This window comes from Urocampus carinirostris, chromosome 7, assembly GCF_059441175.1.
Source record: "Urocampus carinirostris isolate Australia breed hairy pipefish chromosome 7, RoL_Ucar_1.0, whole genome shotgun sequence".
Classification (NCBI taxonomy): domain Eukaryota; kingdom Metazoa; phylum Chordata; class Actinopteri; order Syngnathiformes; family Syngnathidae; genus Urocampus; species Urocampus carinirostris.
The window spans coordinates 36029292-36049489 of NC_142355.1; the positions used below are offsets into that span (position 1 = coordinate 36029292).

Below are 20198 nucleotides of genomic sequence, written 5' to 3' on the forward strand. Positions count from 1 at the left end.
CGGATGTCACGGTGGGATGAATAAGGACATGAGGAGATGAAGACGAAGGACGTGAGCCGATCAGGATGACATCATGGTTCGATGACGGAGAACGAGAGCCTAACAAGGACAGGCCTCATGGTCGGATGACAAAGGCCGTAAGCCGAAAGAGAATGACATCATAGTTGACATGAGGCAACCAGGACGGACGTCAGGGTCGGATAGCAGAAGACGTGAGACGACCAGGACAAATCTCACGGTCGGAGGACGGAGAACGAGAACAGGCATCATGGTTGGATGACAAAAAACGTGGGATTACGAGGACGGACTTCATCGTCGGTTGACGGAGGACGTGAGGAAACAATTGGGACAGCCTCGTCGGATAACGGGGTACGGGAACCCAAGGAGGACTGACGTCATTGTCGGATGACGAAGGACTTGAGCCGACGGAACTCGGTCCGAAAGTGAGGGTTGACGGTGGCATACGTTATGGGGTTACTCAGTGAGGACATGCAGGCGATGGACACGGACAGGATCTCCAAGTCCTCCATCATTTTGTCCTGGGACCAAAAAACAAGAATTTGGATTTTGTGTGTTCATTTGGAGTGCTTCTCTTGATGTAGTATTAATGTACAAGTGGGAGACGGAGATTTTATCACGAATGTGTGTTAGCAGAATATAAAATAGAACTGCCCAGGTCACTTTACATCTACACATCTTGAGGAACCTCAGAAGAAGCAAAGGAGACATCGGACGGACAGACAAAGCACGGATTAGTGGATGAGAAGATGGGTGAAAGAGAGCAGCCTTGGTGGGGAAGGAGTCCAGTTTGGGGGCCTCAGGATTACGTCACTGCTTTTTGCAGATGACGTGGTGCTGTTGGCTTCCTCAGGCTGTGATCTTCAGCTCTCGCTGGTGCGATTCGCAGCTGAGTGTGAAGGATCAGCACCTCTAAGTCCGAGACCATGGTACTCAGTCGGGAAAGGGTGGCCTGCTCCCTCCGGGTTGGGGATGAGATCTTACCCCAAGTGGAGGAGTTCAAGTATCTTGGGGTCTTGTTCACAAGTGAGGGTAAGATGGAACGAGAGATCGACAGACGGGTCGGTGCAGCGTCTGCAGTCATTCAGGAAGAGGGAGCTGAGCCGAAAGGCAAAGCTCTCGATCTACCGGTCAATCTACGTTCCTACCCTCACGTATGTTCACGGAATGTGGGTCATGACCGAAATAACACGATCCCGGATACAAGTGGCCGAAATGAGTTTCCGCCGCACGGTGTCTGGGTTCTCCCTTAGAGATAAGGTGAGAAGCTCAGTCATCCGGGAGGGACTCTGTGTTGAGCCACTGCTCCTCCGCGTTGAGAGGAGCCAGTTGAGGTGGCTCGGGCATCTGATAAGGATGCCTCCTGGACGCCTCCCTCGGGAGGTGTTCCAGGCATGTCCCACCAGCAGGAGGCCCCGGGGGCGACGCAGGACACACTGGAGAGACTATTTCTCTCGGCTGGCCTGGGAACGCCTCGTGATCCTGTCGGATGAGCTGAAGGAAGTGGCTGGGGATAGGGACATCTGGGCTTCCCTGTTAAGGCTGCTGCCCCGAAGACCCGACCCCGGATAAGCGGAATGAATGGATGGATAGATGGGTGAAATGTAAGAAGGGAAGTAGATAGCATGTTAGAATGATTGTTAAAAAAAGGAAGGAATGATGTTACAATCGATGTTACGATTAGGAAAGGAAGGAAGAAAGGCAGGAAAGAAGGAACAAAGGACCTAAGGGTGGATGCAAAGATTGGGAGGATAGAATGAAGAAAGATTGGATCAACATGTGAAAGAAAAAGTGAAAAAGAAGGAAGGAAAAAAGGGAAGGGAAACAATAAAGAAGGGAGGAACAAGGGGGAAAAAAAAACAAAAGAAGGAAGGAATCTCATCTCATCTCATCTTATTAGCTGCACCGCTTATCCTCAGTAGGGTCGCGGGGGTGCTGGAGCCCATCCCAGCAATCATCGGGCAGTGGGCAGGGGACACCCTGAACTGGTTGCCAGCCAATCGCAGGGCACACAGGGACAGACAACTCGCTCGCCCATTCACACCTAGGGACAATTTGGACCGGCCAATCCACCTGAAATGCATGTTTTTGGAATGTGGGAGGAAACCGGAGTGCCCGGAGGAAACCCACGCAAGCACGGGGAGAACATGCAAACTCCACACAGTAAGTTCGGTAGCTGGATTTGAACCCACACAGGAGGTTCCCAAGACCTTAGAACTGTGCCGCACACGCGCTAACCACTGCGCCGCGGTGCTGCCCAGAAGGAAGGAATAATATTTAAAAATAAGTAATGTAGGAAGGAAGGAAAGAAGGAAGGAACAAAAACGAAAAAAGGAAGGGAAAAAAGGGAAGAACGTGGAAAGGAAAGAAGGACAAAAGATGTAGAAAAAAGGAAGGAAGGGAAGAGAGTAGGACAGAAGGACAACATGAAAGAAGAACAGAAGGAAGAAAGGGGGGAAAAAAGTACAACAGAAGGAAGAAAAAATAAAGATTGAAGGAAGCCAACGCAAACAAGTAAGGAAAGAAAGATGGGTTGACACATTACGTATGGAGAGAATAAGGATGTAACAAAAGAAATAAGAAAATAAAGACAAAATGATTGAAAGAAAGGTTCTTAAACATGTCGGCTGTCCTTCTTCACGCCTCACCTGGGAGTTCCTATTTCTGTACACTACGCAGTTGACAAGTATGGTGACCACGAGTGGCATCCAGAAGACCAGGTAGGTGAGAACAATATAACCGGCCCTTATGGCCATGGCGCTCTCCTTCCTCTTACTGTAACGCTCCCTGGCTGCAGCGGCAGGCATCATACAGACGGCGCCCTGAATGTTGGGCTCTGCTGAAGGTTTGTGGTCGGCTTCCGGATTCTCCGCCACCACCGACGAACTTTGTTCAACTGTTGCTCCAGTCTGGGGTCCGTAAACTCCAACTCCAGGAACACATGTCTCGTTTCTGATGAAACATTTCCAAAACCCGAGGTCAGGGAGTGTACGTTCTTTCAGAACTGCCGGTTATTTAGGATGTGTTTTGGAATTGGGAGCTTGAAACAGTCCAGAGAACTACAGTCCCAATGAAACCTGGAACTGGGCTTTTTTGATTCTGTCTTAGTTCTTACATTAAGTTCCACAACTCACTGTAATGGAACTGTTCTAGGGACACACCTTGGCTGAGTGGTGAAACGCTACGCAACAACCGAGACGGGATTAAAATGCTCAACATCACGAGGTATTTGAACCGAGACAGAATCCGAAACTCTCAACCTCACCAGATACCGGAACTCAACTGTTCTAGGGACTTGAACCCAATAGATCCTCGGAACACCTTGGCACAACAGTTCCATTCTTAATGGGTGGAACTCACCAAAATAACAAAAAAAGAATTAAATGCTCACAAGAAACTTGGATTTATCATTCCTAGGGACATACCTTGGCACTTTTGTCCTAACACAATTGGTATCAACCACAGATGAATCAGCCTCAGGTTTCTGCAGCTGGACTACACGCATCTCTGCGAGTCTCTCATCCGTCTTCTCATCCTTGGACATAGGGAAGACACCATTATCGAAGATCTTCCTATTGTGAGCTCGGACAAGGACGAAGATCCTCGTGTAGAACCAGACGATGACACAGAAGCAGGACACCCACAGCGGAAGGAGGATGTAAAGGCCGAAAGTGTCGTAGGACGCCGTCTCAAACGAATCGATGCACCTCACATGGACCGGCGAGTCCTTGGCGTAGGTCAGGCACAGGAAGACCACAAGTACGGCCGACAACCACGTGAGAGGGACGGAAACCAGGACGCGTCGTCGTCTTTCGGCGCTGTCGAAGGGACGCGCCACCGCCTGGTAGCGCTCGGCTCCGATGCAGGCCAGTGTGGACAGCTGGACGCAGCAGATAAAGGAGAAGGAGGCCACCTGGGGACGGACGCGAGGGAGGACAGATCAGAAGCTGGACCAAAGACTGCGTGGGTGAAAGTATGAAAAATAAAAAATTGGACAAGAAGGATGAAACAGGAGACAACGAGTATAAAAGACAACTTTTTGGTAGAATGTGTACATCTGCCAGGGTCTCTTGAGGACGTTTTGTCAAAAAAGACAAAACAGAAATGAATAAATGAATGAAAGCAATCCATATGTAGCTAGAATGAAAAATAGCATGAGTGATGGATGGGTGGATAAATGAATAGAAGAATGAAGAAAAGAATAAGGTTGCTGAATGAATTAATGCATTTAAAATACATCATGAACGGATGATGAATGGAAAAATACAAGAACGGGAGGATGGATTTTTAATGAACGAATTAACGTATGAAATGTAGCAAAAAGATACAAATGAATGGCTGGAAGACTTGGAAATAAGAATCAGCGGAAGAAGGAATAGCAATCGGTAAAATTGGTTTATGAATTAGTGAGGACAAGTTAGAAAGGCAAAAGTGAACGTATGCATACTGGCAAAACAGTAAACAAATGAATGGCGTGTATAGGGACTAATGACTAGACAGGTCAAGAGAATGATGGAGTGTGATAGAGAAAAAGCATAAAGGGTTGACAGAAGGACTGGACAACAGGTCCGCAAACAAAGGTATGGACAGACAGACAATGTGGACGTCCAATGGACCTAGGAAAGAAACATTCGACCCACCTGGATGTCGCACAAACTCCGGGGAAGACGGTCCCAACCTCGGCCCCTTTCAAAAACCAGGGCGGCGAGCAGCACCGGGCAGTCGCAGCCGCATCGCAACACATCGACCACCGCCAAGTTGACCAACAACGCGTTGGTCCACGTCCTCAGCTTCTTTTGTCGGAACACCGCCAGAAGCACCAAAACGTTGGCCCCCAGACCCCCCACCGACGTAGTGCTCAGGATCAGGCATTCCGCCACCAGGAACACCGCTTGGACCTGCACCCCGCACCAGCTGCAGTTGCCTCCGGACGCCGACATCAGTTCGACGGGATCCTCTTCCCGCGGTAAGGCTTCCTTGACGAAAACCCTGCCCCCCTTTCTTGAACACCCTCTGCCAGCGGCCACACGGGACTCCCTCAATTAAAACAGCAGGAGAGGACGGAAAAATAAACGGCCGGCTGGCTGTTTTAAGACTATTTTTCGTAGCTCCTGCGTAAAAAGTGATTGCAACATCATTCATATATATGATCAAACCAGGGTAATGCAAATGGGGATGTGAACTGCTTGTACAAATCAAGTTTATGGCCCCCACTTCAACACAAGCGGAGCGTACTTAACCCCGAACCGGACGTGTATTCGCCCCTTGGCTATTTGCATAAAAACTTTGGACTAATAACTCTGACTTTGTTTTGTAAGTTGTGAAAAAAAACAGACCGGATTTAACACGGTAGTAAAAGGTTCTCTTCCTGGTGTGATTATGATGTCTGTTACAACCAATGTTTCAAAGCTGAAGAAGGGAGGCCATTTTTTCTCCTGCAATGAGCAACTTCTTCAAAGTTCTATGTTTGGAGAATAATCTGGGCCCAAATAAACTGCAGGAAAATGTTTTGTAGGATTCACGAGTGCGCCCTTAAAATGGCTGACAATTACTTTTATACAGGGAAGGCAGGTCATGGAAAATCTTCGAAAGAAAGTGGAAGTGGAAATTCCCCAAAACGGGGAGTAGTTTTCTGAATCGGTTCTAACAGGATATGAGGAGGCCATTTTCTGGCTACACAGCTGATAGAGCAGCCGAAAAACTAATACCACATAAATGAACAAACCATGAAGGTAGTTATGGGTATCAATATTAGATAGATAGATAGAAACTTTTTTCATCCCTGTAGGGAAATTCACACTTCCAGCAGTATCCTTGTGTTGAAAATAACATAATAACATAAAGATAGAGAATACAAAAAAAACAATAAAACGTTTTGCTATAAAGTATTTAAATAGTGCTACGGAAAATACACACTGTCATAAGAATAAGGTAATATGCAAATGTGGGGGTGGGGTTTAATGTGGACTTTTACTCCCCCGGGTGTAATTAAAGAGCCTCATGGCATTATAGCGGTCATTCATAAAAAATATAGAGTGTGTTTTTAATACTCTTTCTATTGTAAGTTTTTCTCGGCTCAGGTTCCAAAAACTGCTCAGGTTCCAAAAACCGAATAAAAACATCAGATTCCTTCGATTGGCTCCCCATAAACAGAACCGATTTCGAGTAGACCCTTAAAGGCGTCACGTGCCAACAGCTTCCGGTCCCATTTGGCGGTCGGAGGGTGAGAAACCGCACCAGATGGGACTTGTCGAATCGGTCCGGGGTAACCGAGGCGAGCCGGTCCGGAGGATTTATAAGCGTGACGTTGCGTAATCCTGTTTGAGTGTGAAACGCTCTTTGCTCCCGAGTCCGCCAGAAATCCGGGATTAGATTAATGCCAGGCGTCATTTATTCCGAACACGTACAGGGGAAAAAAGAGAAGTGAATAAGAAAAGAAATCAGATGATTTGTAGCAGAGGTCTAATTATACGTTTTATTGACAAAAAAGTGACAAATACATAGGAATACAAAGCAAACTAACATAACCTAAAAGCTCTTGCGCCACAGATGATAAAAAAAATGAAAATTGAATTCTAAGCATTTATGTTGCTCAGTTAAATACTGATTTCATCTTGAAGTAGTAGCGCAATTTGGTCATGTCTCCTCTCAACCTTGCCGTAATGGGAAAATATATTTTGATAGCACACTTTAGTAGTGTTTCCTATTAACCTCTCTATGATAAGATTATAAATTGATGTTCTATTGAAGTAGTAGGTCAATTTGGTCGTGTATCCTCTCTTCCTCTCCATAAAAAGGATTTATTTTGATTTTTAAGAAGTAGGAGAACAATTTGGTTGTTTCTCCTCTCAACCTTGCCATAATGAGAAAATATATTTTGATAGCACACTTTAGTAGTGTTTCCTATTTACCTTTCCATGATAAGATAATAATTTGATGTTCTCTTAGTAGTAGTAGGACAATTTGGTCGTGTATCCTCTCTTCCTTTCCATAAAGAGGATTTATTTCGATTTTTTTAAGAAGTGGGAGAACAAATTGGTTGTTTCTCCTCTTTACCTCTTCGTAATGCGAATATATATATATATTATATATATATATAATGGAATATAGATTTTCTTCAACAGTATTAGCACATCTCTGTCTCTACCTCTCTGTGATTAGAATAATAGTTGCCTTTTCTATGGAAGTAGTAACACATTTTGGTCGTGTCGCCTCACCGTAAATACAATACATTTTGATTTTCTATCGAAGTAGTTTCTCCTTTTTACTTTTCCTTAATTACTTTACATTTGGATTTTTTTATCGAAGTAATAGCATAATTTGGTCATATCTTCTTTCTAAACTCATGATATGCTTGAGGCATTGCAGGGCGATTGTACCGGCTTTTGAACTTTAGCGAGTACAGAGTTTCAAGCCAAGTCATACTTATTTGTGACACCCTTAATCACAAGGAGTCTCAAAGGGCTGAAGAGAACACAGACTATTATGACACCATCCCCTGATCTAAAACCTACATGAAGACAAGGGAAAACTCAAAAACAGATGGCAAGCAGGAAAGAATAAGATACAGCAGTATATATTTTTCTTTTTATAGCACTCCTGTATTTTGTGTGGTAACCAAAGCTGTATAATGTTTTTGTAATCGTATATATATTTAAGACACACATAAAAATAAATGATATTTGCTTGTGTTTTTATCATTTAGTATATATCGCCAGAAGCAGGATTCTTTTACTCATCTCTAATACAGTAATAATAATGTAGCGTCGGTGTACCTAATGATGTGGCCCATGAGAGCATCTCACGGACGAGACAAAGTGAGGAAAACAACACCCAGCCTGTCTTGGATCGCTCGAGTGTGCAGCAGAAGGACTCGCCTGGTTTCTTTTGTCCCCCTTCTGCTCCTCAGCTGTCAATCAAGTCCGTTCGGACCCCGGCGATCGCTCACAGGGGTAAAACTCTGCTGTGCCGGCTTATCCTGCTGGAGCAGCTGGCTTGCCGATGCCTACTTACGGGCCCCATGCTGAAGCTGACCACGGGGGCCGCCCGGCGGGGGATGTAGCGGCCGCAGGATAGCATCTCTAGGGCGGCGTCTCGAAACTGGCGGGGAGGGCAAAACAATTGAGGGGAAGAAAATGGGGCTTTGTCTGAAGTACTTTGAACTTTAGTATTTTGAACTTTTAAATCTTTTTTTGAGACACAACTTTAAATCTTCATTTCGCATCATTAAAGCACAGTGTAATCCCTGCAAAACCATTCATCCATCAATTTTCTGTGCCGCTTATCCTCAGTAGGGTCGCGAGGGTTCTGGAGCCAAGCCCAGCTATCTTCCGGCAGTGGGCAGGGGACACCCTGAACTGGTTGCTCATTGATACCTAGGGACAATTTGGACCGGCCAATTAACCTGACATGCATGTTTTTGGAACGTGGGAGGAAACCGGAGTTCCCGGAGGAAACCCACGCGAGCACGGGGAGAACATGCAAACTCCACACAGGAAGGTTCGATCTTATGACCTCAGAACTGTGCCACACACGTTCTAACCACTGCGCCGCCAAATACAGTTACAGTCAAGGTGTCACACCAACAGACACAGTTTTGGGCACTAAAGAATCCTATATATGGAGGAAGCTCACTAAACAATGGATGTTCACTGTTGAGACACTTAATAATGAAAACCTACAGAACAAACTGTAGAAACCCCTAAACGCCAGCAAAGCACACATTGCAATTTGGTTGGGTCAGTGATAAGGATGGGCAGAGCTATGCACCTATAGCACACATACTCCCATCTCCCTCTTGCCCAGCGTTGTCTACGCCAACGGTAAATACGTCGGTGTCCTCGTTGGCAGTATTTTGTGACATTTTTACAAAAGGTTTTGCATGCACTTTGGTTTAAAACCATTCTTTACGAAAAAGTGGTGGTCCAAATTAGCCTAAACGATTTTGAGTAACTCTGGAGGAAGAGGGGGGCAATGGGACACAGGCGGTATTACTATCATTTCATTAATTGTGTCAAATCGTCATATGTCACACAGTAAAATAAAATGCACTTAAGAATTAAGAGTGGGTTTGGCAGTTTTGTAAATTTTTTCTTAAAATCTAAATATTTTTGCTTCTATCCCTCAAAAAGGGTTCCGACCGCTGCTCTAGAGGGTCAAATCAATCAATCCAAAAGCAGTTTTGAATCTTTATTTTGCTTCAGCGTAAACCCTTGCAGAACCTAATCCTTCATTTTCGGAACCTTTTCTAGGGTCTTAAATCAGTGTATAGGGGAGGAAACATGGCAAAGGTGTTTTATTTTGAACGATAAATATAGTGAAACCATATTTTTTGCCATTTTGTGTATGGGCTAGAGTAAAATTTCAAACTTATAATCTAACTTTCACTAAATGGTGACCCACGCAAGGCACAAAAATATCAGTTTTAAGTTAATTTTGAACAAATAAAATATTAAAATGATAATTTTGTGTCATTTTGGTTTCGGGGTTAAAAACACTCCGTGACCCGCATGAGGGGTCGTTTAAAATAATAATTCAAATTAAATTGGTGCCCTGTATGAGGCAAAACACAGAATCCTGAATGAACTTGAGACAAAATCATGAATCTGTATGTCACTTAATTGATGTCGAATACAAGGAACAACATTTAATCTTGATTTTTCTTAATCCATGTTTTGCGACAGGGCCAAATTTGAATCTTCGTTTTATACCATCACAAAGCAGTCATACCTTATGTAATGCCTGCAAAACAATTTCCCCCATTAAGGATTCTAAATCAATTTCTAGGTAAGAAAATGTGGCACCACTATTTGTTTCATAATAAACTTGTGCAATTTAAAAAAAATATCAATGCCGTGTGCACACGATTTGAAAAATGTATTTCGCTCGATTGGTGCCTTGTGTGGGGTATAACTATAAATATGTCCCTCGTTAAGAAAAACAGTTTTATAAATCACCTTCAATCCGTTTATAGGGGAGGAAATGTGTCAGTCGTTCGAATCTGCCGGATGCACTGCGTGAGGCTCAAGTTAGAAATTTAATTTTGCTTAATTGGTGCCCCGTATGAGGGGCGACTTCTAATCTGTATGTTGCCTAATTGGTGCCCAGTATGAGGCCCTAATTACAATCTTCATTTCATTTGTTCTCTGTGTGAGGCAGTTTTGAATCTTCATTTCTTTGTTTATTTTCCTGATCAAAATGATGAAATAATTATTGCAATTTCAATTTTGGAGAAAAAAGAAAAACACCAACGGTGCCCACGTGAGACAACAATCTAAATATATTACAATTCCTTGTTGCCCCATTTGAGGAACAATTGTGTAGAAGTCTGGGGCAATAATTACAAAAGTTCACTACAGCCCCTTTTTATCCTCCAAAAACGTGCAATTAGAACCATACACAGGGTAGGATATCGAGATCATACTCATATTTTATTCCTGCTGTCCAAATGATCAAAATTGGATGATTTAGTAAAATTTTTCACTGCACAACTGCAATTTAAAAACATAGTTCCAGAAAACATCCATAAATTACTCATTCGGAAAGAGGGAAATTATAACTTAAGGGGCTGTAGTAAATTCACAATCCCAAAGGTGAGAACAACCACGAAAAGTATGTGTGTGTCTGTGTGTGGAGTCAACCTTTGGAACAATTTACAAGACAAGATCAAACAATGTCCAACTATTCACTTGTTCAATTTTAAATACAAAGAAACATTACTGGCGTAATACAGAGATGAAGAAAATGGTGTATGAGTGGTCCGAAAGATTGGAAATACTGCATTTAGAACTATGGTTAACTTTGTTGTTATTGTTGCTATTTTTATATCATAACTGTTATTATTAATATTATTACTATTGTTATTATCATAGGTGTATTTAATAGGGAAGATGAAGGGGTAGGGATTATAAGCACCTGCTTCTTACTACCCCTTTTCGAACATATTATGTAACATTATTTTGTTGTTGAGTTATTGTTTTTGTTCTGTTTTTATTTTAATGTCCGAATAAAGTTTTCATTCATTCAGTCATTGTTCCTTTTACTGATCAAAATGTAATCAGTGTCTGAAAAAACGTCTGCCCGGACGCCCGGGGCGTGCATCTTATAGGTCGGGCGTAGAACACAACGTCTCTGCCCAGGTGGTTGACAACTATTTCAAGAAAAAAATAAAAATCTTTCGTTTTTATTTTGTATTTTTTTTTTCAAATCAAACGTTTGCCTTATCCCGATTTCAAAATCTTCATTCGGTTTGGAAATTTCGGTTCGTTAGGCAATTTTCATACTCGGCAGCCAATCGGAAGTCTGCATCGAATAAGTCCGTGCTTCCGGACTCTCCAGAGTGCTATAAGGTCATGCATTTGCATATCATTTTCCAAAGTGGACACACAGAGACGGAGAAGTGGTTAGGAATCAAGGCAAAACCTCAGCCCCAGAAGAAATATTCAAAAGAAGCTAACAAAATTTATGACGCTACAAAACGTAAAGCATCGTGGAAAGAGGAGTTCACAAGGCTTGTAGCAGATGACGCAACGCAAACATTGCATGGACATACTGATGGTAGATGGAGAAAAGCGATGTCATATACTTGAAATGAATGTTATAAGTAGATTTATAATAAACTTAATTTTAAAGTGTCGTTCTGTTATATATTCTGATTACCGTAAATTCCAGACTCTAAGCCGCTACTTTTTCCCCAAATGTTCAGCCCTGCGGCTTATTCAGTGAAGCGGCCAATTTATGGAAATTTTCTAACGGCCACCAGCGACGCTAGAGTATAAAAGGTAAGATTAAGACCAGTATAATATGGGCGCCAAGAAAGACTACAACATTTAAGTTTGAGCATACATTGTCCGTAAAGGTAATGTACGTTCCGATAATGAGGAAGACTCCCTTGATGGCGATAGTTATGAGGGGGAAGTTGAGTACGAACTTCTGTGAATTTCACAATTACAAGATGCTTTTTTTAACAGGCACGTTTGATACATTGCGAGCGTGATCCTACTAGCGTATTGGTACCTTTCAAAGGCACGGTTTGGGATGAAAGTTATATTATTATTATTAAAGCTTTGAAAACTCTCTCGGTTTACCGTCTTTCTTCGTAAATACGTGTAACCATGTATAATATGTATTTGCAACTGTATAATTTTGTAATGTATTTATTTTAGAGATTAATTCTGTTGTGTGTTCTACAGACGAATCAAAAAGAAGGGGCGGAGCACACGCGGGCTGATGGGAATTGGGGTAAAGCCGAGTTTCCGGTAGAATTGTCTGTTGTCGCAGCGGAAAATAGTGGATATATATTTTTCCCACCCTTAACTTTGGAAATATACATTTTGTTTCCTTGGATTACTTTCAACGGGACCCGGACTTTACAAGTCTGCATCATACCTTAATTACGGGCATCATTTTCCATTTATGATGCCAACCGTGATTCTAGAATTGTGTACAATCTATGTAGGCTTTGTAGCGTATTATGAACTGACCGATAACAGATAATAGATAATGAATAAAGAAGATAGATCAATAACCCTTAAAAAATCCCTCCCCCCCGCAGTTACAATCGTGGAGCCTACAGCCTGGTCTGGGTTAAGCTTGTAATTGGGTCACAAGTTTTAGTGCGGGCGCACGCGGCTTATATATGGGTGCGGCTTGTGTGAGAACAAAAGTAGCAGATCACCCAAAAAATGGTGGGTGCGGCTTATAATCGGGTGCGCTCTATAGTCTGGAATTTACGTTATCAACCCTTAATACTTTGGAACAACGTTTTTTTTTTTTGCGATGAGTCGTCTTATTGCATTTCAAGTTGTGAAAAATGGGGCAGGCAACTTTATGGTCGGGCAGGCAACTTTTCAGAGTTGTCTGCCCTGGTGTCCGCTAACTTTTTCTCACGAGTTTCAGACACTGATATAATCATTGGAATTTCAATTTTGGAGAAAAAAGAAAAACACTAACGGTCCCCGCGTGAGACAACAATCTAAATATATTACAATTCCTTGGTGCCCCATTTGAGGAACAATTTGAATTCAACGTTTTGCTTATTGTTGCCCCGTGTCAGGCACAATTCTAAATGAATTGATTCAGAACGATTGGTGCCCCGTGTGAGGATCAACTTTAAAAATCTACTGCGGAATTGTTGCCTTGATTGAGGTACAACTTTACTCTATTCTCTCTGAAATGTGATTATGAATTAGCAAATGAGTTAAACCATATTTGCTGTTTCCCAAAAAATAAATGGCGCCCCATGTGAGTTTCAATTCGAATATTCATTTTGCGAAGTAAAGCCACAAACAACCGATGAAATTTCTGATTTGACATAAATATCATCAATTTGATCACCGCTCGTACCTGCTTGTTCGACAAGAAGTAGATGATTGGGTTGTACACCGGGCTGGTCTTGGCAAAGTACATGGGCATGGTGGCCAGAAGTGGGGGTATGTCAAGTTGCGGGTGTAGCACCACCACCACCGACAAAGCCGTGTAGGGCAGCCAGCACAAGAAGAAGGAAATGACCATGGCCAGGACCATCATGATGGCGTGGTCCGTTTCCTTCTGCAAAGAACGGCCCACCTGCATCTCCACGCTCTTGTTCAACTGAGGAAGGAAAGACTTGATATGTATCCTATTTTACGGACGATAGAGCACCTGAATATAAGGCGCACCCTCAGATGACTATTTTCGCACCAAATGCATATGTTGACCCTTTTTTGCACTATGATGTCTATTTTTGCACCAAATGCATATTGCACAAACCCTACGATACCAAACTGTATGTATCACCCTATATGCCGACATTTCTTGGGTAAATTTTGTGTTAATTATAACTATAACCTTATCCTCCTTGTTTTATAACCTTATCTTCTCTGTTCCTTTATCTTCTTGGGTTTTTTACCTCACTGTGAATGTGTGAACCTTGAGTGTCGTGCCCAATTTTGTTGTCACATTAAGTTAACCAATTTTGTAACAATGACAATAAAGGTATATTCTATTCTATAGGCATAACAGACCATAAGGCACATTCAAATTGAATTATATTAATATTAAGAAATTTGGTTTCACAAATAAAATCAGCTTGATTCATTGATATAGGGTTTGGTATTAACGGGCATTACATGCATTTTATAATTTTATTTACAGTATGTCTGGTCTATAAGGCCCACCAGATCGCAAATCAGTTTCCAGGATTTCTTTGTTTTTTAGATATCCTTTATAGTCCTGAAATTACGGTAAAAAGTAAATACTTATAGAGATAGGCGTGGTCTCTTTGTATGATGAGTTCCCTCTGTAAGATACCCGTCTACTATTGGTCGAGTTCATATAAGGGCATCATGAGTATGCCGATATGCTATTGGCTGATCTCCTTCTCCCACAAAGCCTCTCTCTTCCTTTGTTCATTTCAGAAGCGCGTGTAAAGACTTTGTGAGTTAGCGATACTATACTGCACATTTTGTATTTTATTGATTTGCTATGACTCCCAAGGCTTGCAGTGATGCTAACGGAGAAAGAGAAACATGATAACTACGGAAAACGGAGCTTGCCATTATCAAGGAATATGAAGAAGGCACAAGAATCGCAAACCACTAGATGTTACACTAAACTATAGTGTAGATTGTTCTATAGCTTTTCTTCAGAGTTGGGTAGGGTTACTTTAACTGGATTACTTTCAATTACTTTTGGATTACTCCAATAGCAAATATGCTAATAAAAGACAAAATAAACTAAATTTGAACAAAATTATGACTCACAACACGTGGTAAGCTTTCTCTCCTGGCTTTGATCTCCAGCAAAACTAACATAAAATGCGACAGAAACAAAATGAAAATAAATCCAAACAGCTTGCCAACATCATTTTTGCCGTTCCGTGTATTCGGTTACTCCCCAAGCCTGCACAAAATTTTGTCATTTTATTCATATTTAGTTTCTTTTGTTTTTTATTAGCATATTTGGTATTGGAGTAATCCAAAAGTAATTGAAAGTAATCAAGTTAAAGTAACCCTACCCAACCCTGCTTTTCTTTGCTTTAAATCAGGGGTCTCGTACTCATATACTGAGCAAAATTGTGGTGCCCGAGATGATAACGTTAGATTCCTGCCTAAATATGAAAATCAAAAAGACTGAGTAAAAGTTCAACTATAGATTGTGTAGTACAACAGAACGTTAGTGCTACAAAACACACGGAGGAATACAAACGATGACTTAAAGTGAACAAACCGCACCCATTATCTTCTAATTTTTGCTGGAGTATGTCGGGGAGTTCTGTAGGGGTCCCTGTAGTAGCAAGATGGCGGCTAAATCAGTTTAAATAGTTTCCCCTTTGCATTCACCCGCTACTCCACACAACCAGCTTGTCACGTCGCACTACAGGTAAATACAATTGAATCTTTCCCTCAAAAGTATATTATTTCATAATGGTAAATGCGCATGTATGACACATAAGTAGTACTTACTATATACTATTTTGTGTATCTTTATATTTTCACCTGGCATACTGGGAGGTTTGAGACGCATTAGGTGATTGCCATAGGTTTTTATTCCTCACAATACAACAATTTCACCTTCATTGGCCACCTTAAAGCATGTTTTGGGGTTCAGTACTCTTAGGTCTAGTTCCACCAGTTTTTTTTTCTTTTACACAAACATTTGAATTTCGGAATTTACACAATAAGCTACCTTCCGCATAGACGCCAGAACTTTGGTGTAGCAGTAGATGATGACAGCTACGGGGAAGATGAAGCACATGAGCGTGTAGAGGATGAGGTAGCTGTAGTTGCTCCAGGACCTTTCCTCCCAGGCCAGTGAGCAAGACGTCTGCACCCCCTCGGGGCTGTAGCCGCTCCAGCCCAGCAGGGGCGCCACCGCCCAGAACAGACAGAAGAGCCAGACGGCCAGGAGACCTGAAAGGCTGCGACGCATGCTCAGCTCGCGGCCAGCGCCCGGCTCGCAAACCACCTTGTAGCGCTCGTACGACAGAAGGGTCAAAGTGCAGAGGGACACCAGGCCTGTGGAAGGAAAGGCAATGGGGTAGCTGTACACCTGGGGGTACGGGAAGGATATATGGGGATACGTTCATTCATTTTCCAGCCGGTTGTCCTCAAAAGGGTCGCAGGAGTTCCAGAGCCCCTCCCACCTGCCATCAGACAGTGAGAACTGGACAAAGGACACCCGACCTAAGTAACACTCAATAATTTCATTCACCCAGTCGTTTATCATAGCGAGGGGTGGACGGGGGCCGGAGCCCATCCCACCAGACTGGCTGTCAGGTCGTAAGTAGGGGCTGCCAGGGGTACGTTCATTCATTCATTTTCCAGCAGCTCCTCCTCACTAGAGTTGCACTCGGATGACTTTGGACATTGGGCAGGGAAAACCCCGGACTGGCTTCAGGGGTTACGTACTTGCTGCATTCATTTTTCATCACCAGGGTCTTAGGGGTGCTGGAGCCCATCCCTGGACTGGCTGCCAAGGGGTATCTACTGGCTGCCAGGGGTACGTTCATTCATTCATTTTCCAGCAGCTCCTCCTCACTAGAGTTGCACTCGGATGACTTTGAACATTGGGCAGGGAAAACCCCGGACTGGCTTCAGGGGTTACGTACTTGCTGCATTCATTTTTCATCACCAGGGTCTTAGGGGTGCTGGAGCCTATCCCCGGACTAGCTGCCAAGGGGTATCTACTGGTTGCCAGGGGTACGTTCATTCATTCATTTTCCAGCAGCTCCTCCTCACTAGAGTTGCACTCGGATGACTTTGAACATTGGGAAAACCCCGGACTGGCTTCAGGGGGTACGTACTTCCTGCATTCATTTTCCATTACTAGCGTCGTAGGGAGGCTGGAGTCCATCCCCGGACTTGCTGCTAAGGGGTATCTACTAGCTGCCAGGGGGTACGTTCGTTCATTCATTCATTCTCCAGCCGCTTGGTTTAACATGTTTTGCAGGAGTGCTGAAGCCCATTCCAGCTGACTTTGGACAGTGGGAAGGGGACACCCCGGACTGGCACTCAGGGGGTACGTACCAGCTTGAGATGGGGTATTTTCATTAATATTCCAGCTTAATTGTCTCCATTCCAGCTGGTTTTGTACATTGGGCAGGGGACCATCCGGCTACTGGCTGCCAGGGCACACAAATCAGACGACCCATCACACTCCCACCCATACTTAGTGGCAATTTGGACCAGTCAATAAGGCAGTCATGCTCGTTTTGGTAAACTGGGGGGAAACCAGGGTGCCCGGGAAAACCCCCTCAGGCAAAGGAAGAGCATATACTCAACACAGGAAGGCCTAGCTGGAAGGGAACCTGGGACTTTTTAACTGCAAGGCTGTTAGCTACCATGCTGCTCCAGAGAGGATGTGATACTTTCGAATGACCTCAAAGTTTAAACAAAAATACTTCCCACTCACCAAAATAATTGACGGCAAAACCCTGGAAGACGCAGGCAGCGTGCCCGATGAAGTAGTATCCCTGGTAGTTGGTGATGGTGACCACCAAGGACCCGCAGAGACCGATCATGAGGTCCGACACTGCCAGGCTGAGTATGAAGACGTTCATGGGGTGCAGCAGAGCCGGGTTCCTCAAAGACACGGCGATCACCAGGCCGTTGTTGAAGACGGTCAGCACCGTGTTGATGAACATGAGAAAGGCCAGGATGCTGTACCCCACTCGAGGGAAGATTGTGGGCCCCTGGCTGGGGGCCGGGACTGCCTCGGGACTCCACGCTGTGCTGTTGGCTTCCATGGGTGAGAATGGCCACCGGCACCAGAAAATCAGGCGCTCAGATCCTGCCCGCGCTTGATCTTATCGTTTCTGATCCGCCTGCTCGGCTCAATATGATAAATTGGATGCTAACAGGATTTGGGGTATTAACTATAATGCTAATTGGAAAGTTGAGCCGTTTGAATGATAAGGTCGCTGAAAGTGATTGTCAGGGTGATATTTTGTTCACGCTATACGAATATCTCCTTATTCTGGGATGGCAAACCAGTTTATTACATGCATTTTGAGAAAAATATATACTTCAGCATCTATTGGGATTATTTTGTGCACATTCTTCTGGAAATGTATCATCACTAAGTCCCGTGATTCAGGCCTCTGGCACTTGTTCCACTGTTTCCTTCTCTAACCACTTATGTTAGCCACTCTACAGGCTAAGGCCACCCACCCAAGTCACGGGATTAAGGCATCCGGCAATTTTTCCCACGGTTTCCTTCTCTAGTCACTCATGTGACCAACTTGGCTGTAGGGTTTGACTTACCAAGTACCGTGATTCAGGCATGCTCCAACTTTTTCCTTCGCGAGCCACTCATGTTAGCCACTTGGGCTGTAAGCTATGGCTTACTGAGTCCTGTGATTCAGGCATCTGCCAGTTTATTCCAGTTTTCTTCTCTAGCTAATCATGTTAGCTACTTGGCTGCAGGCTATCGTTTGCCAAGTCATGTGATTCAGGCAACTGGCACTTTGTGTCCCACGGTTTCCTTCTCTCGCAACTCATGTAAACACTGGCATCGAACACCGATTCCACTGTTTCCTACTCTAGCCACCGATATTAACCACTTGGCTGTGGCTATGGCTCGCCGCTAGCTGTTATTGGTAGCTATTTTGAAGAAAATATACTGTATTTCGGCATGGATAGTTCTTCTGTGTGCATAGTTCAGGACATTTTATGCTCATTAAAATCCTGTGATTCACGCATTAGGCACTTTTTTCCTACTGTTTCCATCTTTAGCCAGCCTTGTTAGCCACTTGGCTGCAGGTTATGACTAGCCGCTATTGTTGTTGTGACTTTCTCACGCTTCGTCCCAAAGTGTCACTCGCCTTCCATGTGATTTAGATGAACTTCCACTATTTCTACTAGCGTTTCCTTCTCTAGCCACTAATGTTTGCCGCTTAGCTGCAAACGTTGGCTCACCGCTATCGTTAGCTACTTCTGCTTCGACCTCCAGTGTCCCTTGACTGATTTTGTTGCAGACCTGAGACTTTTTGAACATATTTTAGCACTGTACCCGGAGGCTACTGATCGTATAAATGTTCATGGCCCACTTCATGCCCTTTAAGCTCTGTAGGAGGGACAAAACTTGAAGTTACTGTTTTATGACTATTTTACTGGATGAGGAGAACCCAAAGGAATTTTAAGTATTAAATGTGTTTCACAGACAATGCTCACTAAGTTTATTAAAGGGGATGACATCATGTGTGGTCCTTCTCAAGGTTTCTTCATTTACCTCATGTTGAGGTTTTGAGTTTTTCCTTGCCCTCACGTAGGTTTTAGATCTGGGTATGGTGTCATAATAGTCTGTGGTTTGCAATAATCTGTGGTCTGTGCAGCCCTTTGAGACTCCTTGTGGTAAAAGGCTATACAAATAAACTTTAATTGATTTGACAGACAATACAGCTTGATTTTAAACTACCACAACCTCTAGTGGTGAATTAATGCACTGCCACTAAAATGAGAAAAAAGGATTTTCTTCCAAAGGGACAATTTCCATTATTTTTTGTGCATCGTGGTAGTTATCTGCGTAAAATGTAATACCAAGCCTCCCTTGTCACGAGAAAGACTGAATCAGGACATTTCTTTTCGTGCACATTCTTAAAAAAATACTCCAGATACGCAGAAACACAAAACACTTATTTCATTAAAAAGTTTAATGAGAAAGGAGTCGATGAGGAAAACAACGTCCCGAAAAAGTCCCTTTTAAATATCCTAGCGATCAAACTAACTTTCAAAAACCGAAATGGACAACGACACAAATAAAATAGGACCTCTTGACGAATAATACTGAATATTTCATGGCTATTTTGTGCATATATAATGAAACCAGTGCTTCTTGCAAAAGTAAACACGAGGACAAGAGTCAGTGCTGCTTTCAAGGGATGGTCGACTGCCAGTTTAAGTAACAGGAAATTCAAACACACACACAAAAAAACATTGTGGGAATTTAGTCAGTAACAAAATACAATTAAAACATGACAGTAGACCCCCAGGATATGGCGTCCCCGCCTTATGACTTTTTTACTTTACGGTGTGGTATATAATGATTTTGAGTATTTTCCCACTCTGTAACTACAGTGGCTTGCGAAACTATTTGGCCCCATAGAACTTTGTGACCTTTTGCCACATTTCAGACTTTAAAAACTGTAATTTCTTGTAAAGCATCAACAATAAGTGGGACTCAATCATGAAATTTTAAACTTT

The 20198-nt window shown here is 43.2% G+C and overlaps 2 protein-coding genes across 2 annotated transcripts; both read right to left on the minus strand.

Moving 5' to 3' along the window:
- Window positions 1–395: 395 nt before the first annotated feature.
- LOC148363161 (dopamine receptor D2) lies at window positions 396–7931 on the minus strand (the record flags this gene model as incomplete). The annotated part of the gene is made up of 5 exons (XM_088340608.1): window positions 396–539; window positions 2667–2970; window positions 3444–3931; window positions 4659–5031; window positions 7852–7931. Coding segments are annotated over 5 exons (1389 nt in total), but the record flags the coding sequence as incomplete, so codon positions are not given.
- Window positions 7830–17743, minus strand: parietopsin. The gene is made up of 4 exons (XM_088339376.1): window positions 17410–17743; window positions 15685–16013; window positions 13363–13608; window positions 7830–8118 (listed from the first exon to the last, which is right to left on the minus strand). The coding sequence occupies exons 1-4, from the start codon at window positions 17741–17743 to the stop codon at window positions 7963–7965; spliced, it is 1065 nt and encodes a 354-aa protein (XP_088195502.1). The 3' UTR covers window positions 7830–7962.
- Window positions 17744–20198: the final 2455 nt, after the last annotated feature.

What these genes read in the sequence shown, in the direction of transcription:
- parietopsin (XM_088339376.1), bottom strand. Translation starts at nt 17,743, where the DNA reads ATGGAAGCCAACAGCACAGCGTGGAGTCCCGAGGCAGTCCCGGCCCCC. An exon ending in TTCTGGCGTCTATGCGGAAG is followed by an intron (nt 13,609 to 15,684) that starts GTAGCTTATTGT and finishes TTCCTTCCTCAG; the next exon opens with TTGAACAAGAGCGTGGAGAT. An exon ending in ACTTCTTGTCGAACAAGCAG is followed by an intron (nt 8,119 to 13,362) that starts GTACGAGCGGTG and finishes CCTCCCCGCCAG; the next exon opens with TTTCGAGACGCCGCCCTAGA.